The sequence below is a fragment of a genome, unplaced genomic scaffold (genome assembly GCF_019419815.1).
Source record: "Pyrus x bretschneideri cultivar Hongxiangsu unplaced genomic scaffold, Pyrus_bretschneideri_v1 Contig1, whole genome shotgun sequence".
Taxonomy (NCBI): Eukaryota; Viridiplantae; Streptophyta; class Magnoliopsida; order Rosales; family Rosaceae; genus Pyrus; species Pyrus x bretschneideri.
The window spans coordinates 16,393,965-16,401,324 of record NW_025999390.1 but is presented as its reverse complement, the minus strand read 5'-3'; the positions used below and the strand labels follow the sequence as shown (position 1 = coordinate 16,401,324).

Genomic DNA, 7,360 nt, shown 5'->3' with positions numbered 1-7,360 from the left:
TCTGAAATTTCGAGAGGTCATACTTCCGATGATTTATATATTTGTTGATCTTATTATAATTGGCATAACACAAAACGAAAATAATTAGAACTTGAGCATGTTTTTTCCTTGTTGGTTTCAAATATTTGGATTCTTAATTACCTTTAGAAGGATCATGTTGCGTGCTTCTGTAATGCATAAGATTTTGTGCTGATTGTGGATGATGCATATGCGTCTCTAACACTATCTTCAAATTAGTAATTAGTATTAAGATATATCCCTATATATATATATATATATATCAATTAATTAGCTGCTGATTATAATTAGAATAATGCCTTTGTTCGGTAGTAAGAAATTCACTTTACTGCTAATATGCCTTTGCCTGTATTTTAGGTCCCAGCCCCACTCACTTGGGTAAGTAATTTAAGCTCATCTTTAGATATAAAGTGGGATTGTAAAATGTACACCAGTATTTACTTAGGAATTGATTATTACTTTATTTTTAATTTGTACATTTTGTGCTTAAGATGTGAAAAAAATATATATAGAGGAATGAGAGATAAAGAAATGTGGTGGGAAGGAGGCAAAGAAACAAAAAAGGATGAATGAAAAAAAGTTTTTAAAGTGAAAATACTAAAAATAGTTTCTGATTATATTTTGGTTTTTAAAGTGAAAATACTAAAAATAGTTTCTGATTATATTTTGGTTTTTAGTTTTTAGTTTTTAGTTTTCATTTTGTGTGCTCATTTCTTCATAACTTTATTCTTCATCTACCTCATGATCCTACCTTTACTAACTAAAACAGTTAAATTCACATAATAAAATCGATCTCTATAGAATTTACATTAAAAATAGAAAAAATAATATTTAATAAACAATTGATTGAATCACATTATTGCTAGCCCATTGTGAGGCTAAGCCCACCCTCACCCCCTTAGTGTAGATAATATCGTTTGTTTAAAAAAAAAAAAAACAATTATTTGACAATTATTTTAATCACATTATTATCCGCGTGCGAAAGACTTTTTTTATAACCGACATTACACGCCTCTTCAAATGTTTTGAACGTGTTTAAAAATAGAGAAAATAATATTTAAGAAACAACTGATTGAATCATATTATTACAACACCCCCTACCCCTTAGTGTATATAATATTGTTTGTTAAAAAAAAAAAAAAACAATCATTTGACAACTTATTTAATCACATTATTATCCGAGTGTGAAAAACCTTTTTTTATAACTGGCATTACACACCTCTTAAGATGTTTTGAATATGTTTAAAAGTAGAGAAATTGAATCACATTATTGCTAGCCTATTGTGAGATACTAATTATTAAAATTAAAAATAAAAAAAAAACTGTACCAAAAAAAATTATTAAAAAAAACACTGTTAAAATGACGAACATGCCCCTATCTTATTTGATGCATTATCTTGAGATGCTTTTGATTTTTTTTTGTCTTGGGGGTATTTTTATCCAAATATTTTTGTTGAAGCTAGGTGACACCAAAAGCATTGTTCACCTTTTTGTTCTCTTTATATATAGATACCTAACTTCAGCCGCCAATTATACGGGGAAAGATCAGCCACATACTAGCTAGGTGATTGATGAGCCAAAAATCCTGTACCTTAATCATCCATAGCTACCATCACAGATTATCTTCCTCTTGAAAGCTTGCATGTCTCTCTGCATCAAACACATACAATTATGTGTATGTTTCCAGTTACTTAATAAAAAAAATAGAAACATAATTATATACAATTAGTGATGCGTGTATGTTATAACAAATTTTTCCAATGAACATTGATTCCAACACACAACAAAAAAGAAGAGATGCATTATTATTTAAACTGCTAGATTAAAACTGTCAAAGTTCGGCTTTGCAAATCCTACCGTCTGATATGTCGTCATATTGGTGATTTCTTCATGCCATATAAAGTTGCTATCCGAATTAAAGTGGAAATGGTAGTGCAAAGCTAGCTTCACCAAGCAACAAATTTGCTGAGCCTGATGTGAAATAGTCATATTTTTATTAGAAATGGAGCATGTTTATTATTGGGAAAATACCAATGATATAATTGTATGCTTCACCAGAAGCTAGGAGGATCCTCGTCGGATCCTCTAATCATATCCGTTCATCGTGTGATTAAAAATTATTATAAATTTTTTATTTAAAATTGAATATAAATAATACTTGAAAAAAACTGACCGCACTATATACAATGAACGAATGTAATTGGAGAATCCTAGAATCCTCACAAAAAATATCTGGCGAGGAACCTCTTTCCACCAGAAGGAAGTGTCCCGTATTATTTAGGTCAAGAGTTTGATTGAAAAGAAAAGTGGATTTGGTGATGAACATATAGGTAGTAGAGGGGACTTTTCCTAAAGAAAGGGTGGCTTGGATCGTATAGCTTTGTGGTTTCTGTAATTGACAAAACTTGTCACTTGTAAGGAGGGTCTGGTCCGTGTGCTATATAGAGGACCTATACTAGACTCTTTGCTTCTGTTTTTGAATAATTGTCTTCATCTTAAGTAGCCGGATATTCTTGTTGTTTCAAAAATAAATATTTATATTGCAATAGAAAAGTTCATAGCCTAATTGTAATTAAGAACATTTGTTCATGTATTCGAAAACTTCTTGTTCTTTCAAATTTGCATTAAATGTAAGAAGAGGAGATAACATTACATATGTGGATGCAAATTTCCGTCTTCTTGATCTTGGACAAAATTGCACCTACAAAACAATTAACACCTTAGGTCAAGGGCAAGAGCCTCACGCACCCACGATGAATGAGGGGGCACTTTGGCTGAAGAACCTCCGATGCCAAAGTTAGAATTTAGAGAGAAAAAGTGTTTGGAGAGTTTTTTGAGTTTTGCAAGAGTGTGGACCTCCTTCCTCTTCAAAGAAAATGGAGTCCTATTTATAGAGCAAGACCGGCCCTCTTTGGAAGAGAGAGTGGCCGGCCCTTGGATGTTTTTTTGGAGTGTAATGGTGATTAATTTGGTGATTAATGGAATCCATTAGTTAGCCTAATTAATTTAATTTATATGGAAGGTTTTGAAGGATATGGAATGATTTCCTTGTAGAGGATATGGAGTAAAGATGGATAAGATAAATTTGAACTTGTTACCTATTTTGGGCACTCTTGACTCAGTTATGGATGATTCTCCACTCCTCGCATGTAGGAAACCCGGTGTGTCTCGAGGGTAATTTTGTCCTATTTACCTAAAAATCCACGTGTCGTCTCTTGATTATTTTTGGCTCCACAACATATAATTTTGACATGTTAGAGTTTTTTGCATCTCTCTATGCATTCCAACTTATATCCAATCTTTTTGGAAATGTTCGAATTCGAAAGGAAATTTTGATGGCAGAATTTGAAATTCTATTTCAATTTAAACCCCTAGCGCACACGTGCAAATATGTTTCACTTTAAGGGGTTCTATTTGCGAGATGTAAGAGGGTAGTCAACTGACAATACATAACAAAGGGTATGGATCTTCAAGTTTTTCTAGACATAAGGCGTAGGTCAGTTTTTCAATCTATTCTCTCCATGGTGAGAAACTTTCATTCCAAGCTGAGAGTTTTCCTCACTGTTTGTGTGAAGTTTTCAAACTCAAGAAAATCTGGTGGCGCCGATCCTAGCTTCGGCCGATGTTGGTTGCCGTTTCCTCCTTGCTTTCTTTTTCTTTTGTTTTCCTTGCCTCTCTTGCTTTTTCTTCCAAATTTTTACTTTGATCTGTTATGTTCCTTTATCCCTTAGGATATATCTCTTCCTGATTCCGATCTTTAGCCATGCATCCCACTGAGATCGTGCGCAGAGTTTCTGTGTATCCACCGGCTTGGGTGTTTCCAACACCACCACTTTCTCTTTGTTGTTTGCTAGTACCAGTAGTGTCATTAGTGGGTTTCCACGAGCTTCATACTAGTAGTTGGCTTCTCTTGTTTAGTTGCTGGCTATGCCTAGTTTATGGTTGTGCTCAGGTAGAAAATCGGGGTTGGATGGGGCATTTGATGAGGCGAGACTCGACGGTGAACAAGGAATCGGATGGATTGCTTGAAATTTTGACGGTGGAGAAAGCTATAGAAGCTTCTGGTTGTGGATACTTTGTGTTAATTTTGGGCCTAACTGTTTTTGGGCTCTTTTGCTTGTATGTTGTTTTGTTGTTTAATAAAAATAACCTTTTACCAAACAAATAAAAGGCGTAGGTCAAGCCTAATAGAACAATAGTGATTCCAGTTAAAAGGCAGTCTTCGGTAGAGTTGCCTCATGCCACAACTCACTCACACAATGTGAGATTCTTACATGCGGATCTCATTCGGTCTCAGTCTCACCCTATTATGGTGTGCTGCAACACAAGGCAAACTCAAACCATTCTCTCCCCATTAAGACACTGGACCAAAAATTAAACCCATCGCAATGTTATAAAATTTGAGCCAATCCAACCCAATGAAAAAATTAGAGTAGGTTTTTGGCAAATTCATTTCTGACTTAAAGACATAAGGCCTACAAGAACCCTAAAATAGAGTGGAAGGTCAAAGAGTAATAGAGTGGAAGGTCAAAGAGTGCAACGATATTGATGAGGAAAAGAAAGAATTTGAATTGTTGTTTCGACAATACTCCACAGATATATATTTCTTTTGGTAGTTTTCTACTCACTTGAATTTTTATCCTTAACCTCATCAAACACTATGATATTTTTCTAGATTATCAGCATGAATTGCTTTGAAGGATTTTTCAGTCTGTGTATGTTAGGTGGATAGCGATTTTGACACTCATCGATCTTTTAGTCATTTGCACTCATAGGAGGAATGAGGGAGGCTTCAGAACGAGGGTTTGATAGTTTGAAATGAAATTATAAAATAGCAAGCAATATTCAAGAACTAGAATTTTCGTTGCTTCATCATTCCAAATCAGAAGTCAAAACCACAAATATCACAGTGCGATCAGATTACTTGGGCAATCATAATTTTCTAAGTACAATCCCAAAAGTGATGGGCTTAATCTCTTCTTTAGCCGCTTCTTCATCCACCAATCTCCCAAAATTTTCAAACAAACTGTCCAAGATTCCTTCTCCAAAATGCTGCCCAATCATTGATTCTTGAATAGCCCTCACAGTCATTGCAATACTAGTTCCATAGCTCTCATCGTTCTTGCCATGCCTCTGATCCAGCCAAAACATCTCAAACCTGTCCAATTCAAAAGAACCCTCCTTCCTCACTTCATGTTCTATTTCATCTCTCGATGGAGCATAGAAATGCACATCATATGAGTCAAGCTTTTCCTCCTCAACTTCACCCTAACACAATCAAAACAAAATTATTCTCAACTGGCTAATCGCATTCATGTAACTCTAAACATGTGCCCATATATGTTCGATTCTCCCTCCTATAGTATCACTTATAAGTGTCTTAATTTATGCAAAATCAACTGTGACAGCATCCTAGCGGCACGACCACCTCATAGTTCCCTCTACTACCTACCTAATTTTCATTTTAAATACCGCGTGCTGCCTATCCCAGTATTGATTTTTTATATTATCTCTTTTTCAATTTTTGAACGGGTGCCACTGTGATTCTGTCTTGGATATAAAGACATACATTTGATAAGAAATTTTGGAGTTTCTTGGTGTGCATAATAAATTAGTACCTCGGAAACCAAAATGGCAATGGACTGAGAAAGAAGCTGCCATAAGAAACAATTGCCTCTATCAACATGATCTGGGCCACTCCTTCCCAAAAAGATCAGCACCATTCTTCCTCCTGCAGTCAGCTCCTCGGACCTTGACTTAAGGAACAAAGTGAAGTCCTCTTGAAATTGCTTCAGGTAAGCTTGAGAAACTCCAACAGGGCTTGATTCAGAAATGTAAACACTTCCTTTGTTTATAGACTTCCCCTCTTTGCAGTAAATTTTTGGAGGAACCTGCATGACATCATAGTCAAACAGATTTGACCACTATGTTTTAGGGCAGTTATTTTTACTCTCCTGTTTTCTCTTTCTGCACTCATCCTCTGGTTGCTATCCCTTTAAAGGCTAGAACCTCTGGTTTCTATCCCTTTAAAGGCTAGAAAAGAAAGAGAGGAGTGCCGGGAGAGAAAAAAGAGTGAGAATCAGTTCCCAAGCAAAGTAGATTTGAAATAAGAAATGGAAACTGTAGGATGAGTAGACAAAGTGCAATGTGTTGTTGGGAAAAAGTCTTCCATAAAAGAATATCAGATTCTTACCCTAGATAGCCAGTGCAAACTGTAGGATGAGTAGACAAAGTGCAATGTATTGTTGGGAAAAAGTCTTCCATAAAATGAGCCAGGATAGGCTCCTATATAAATAGAGGGAGATTTCCCATTACTTCTTTCGTCGCTGAGGTCTTTGGAGAAGTCTGGCAAGGCCTTGAAGATTGAGTTGAAGTCATTGGAGGGAAGATCATTGAGGTGAACTCTGAACTCTGGTGATGGTTGAAATGTTTTTATACTGAAGCCTTCAACTGCTTCAATGATTTCTTTGATGATTGATAAGGTGTTGGGTCCGGATGAACAGCCCAAATCAGCTACGCCTAAGCTTTTTGGAGTAGTTGTGAGGTAAAGTTCTTGTATTGCCTCTAAAGTTATGTTCTTTACCATATCAGATGCCTTCTTCTGTCAATCCAGAATTAGAAAGAAAAAAACATATAATTAGGAAATATACATTCTGAACACACACACACGTACACACACAAACATATTGGGAGAGAACCTGGAGTGAAGAATTTCTGGCATAGCTTGTACGGCCATCTCCTCCAGTCATGTGGAAGACATTCTCTACACCCATGCTAGCTTGTTGCAGCTGGCTCTCTGCTGCCTTTGAACTTGGTGGAGCTTGCTTCTTATATTTTGAAGGCAAATTCACATGATGCATATCTTTTCCCTTGGGGCAACTATCTTTATACACACACACACACATATATATATATATATATATCTGTCTCTTTGTCATGGCAGTTCAAATGGCATAAAAATATAAATAATTCCAGTGTCATGATTATGGGTACATTTATGGATTGAAAACATCTGGTGCTTATGAGAAGCGTGACGACTGAGGCATTATCTTCAGTGGTAGGGTAGATTATTTAGGTGCAAAATCCATCTTAAATGTATTAGATGCCATGGTTATGGATACAATTGTGGTTTGACAATAGTTGGTGTTTATGTGCAGCGTGATGACCGAGAGACTCACTTGGAGATATATTTTTGGCGCAGGACAGATTATTTTGGTCCTAAACACATCATAAAATGTATCAAGTCTCATGATTTTGGATATAATTGTAGAAATAGCTGGTGGTATGAAAATTGTGATAATTAAGGCACTATCTTCATTGGTAGAATAAAATATTTGAATTC

At 35.6% G+C, this 7,360-nt stretch overlaps 1 protein-coding gene across 1 annotated transcript; it reads right to left on the bottom strand.

The window, feature by feature from the left end:
• Positions 1-4,862: 4,862 nt before the first annotated feature.
• LOC125479622 (probable methyltransferase TCM_000336) lies at positions 4,863-7,132 on the bottom strand. The gene is made up of 4 exons (XM_048589166.1): positions 6,717-7,132; positions 6,212-6,619; positions 5,637-5,909; positions 4,863-5,286 (listed from the first exon to the last, which is right to left on the bottom strand). The coding sequence occupies exons 1-4, from the start codon at positions 6,954-6,956 to the stop codon at positions 4,951-4,953; spliced, it is 1,257 nt and encodes a 418-aa protein (XP_048445123.1). The 5' UTR covers positions 6,957-7,132; the 3' UTR covers positions 4,863-4,950.
• Positions 7,133-7,360: the final 228 nt, after the last annotated feature.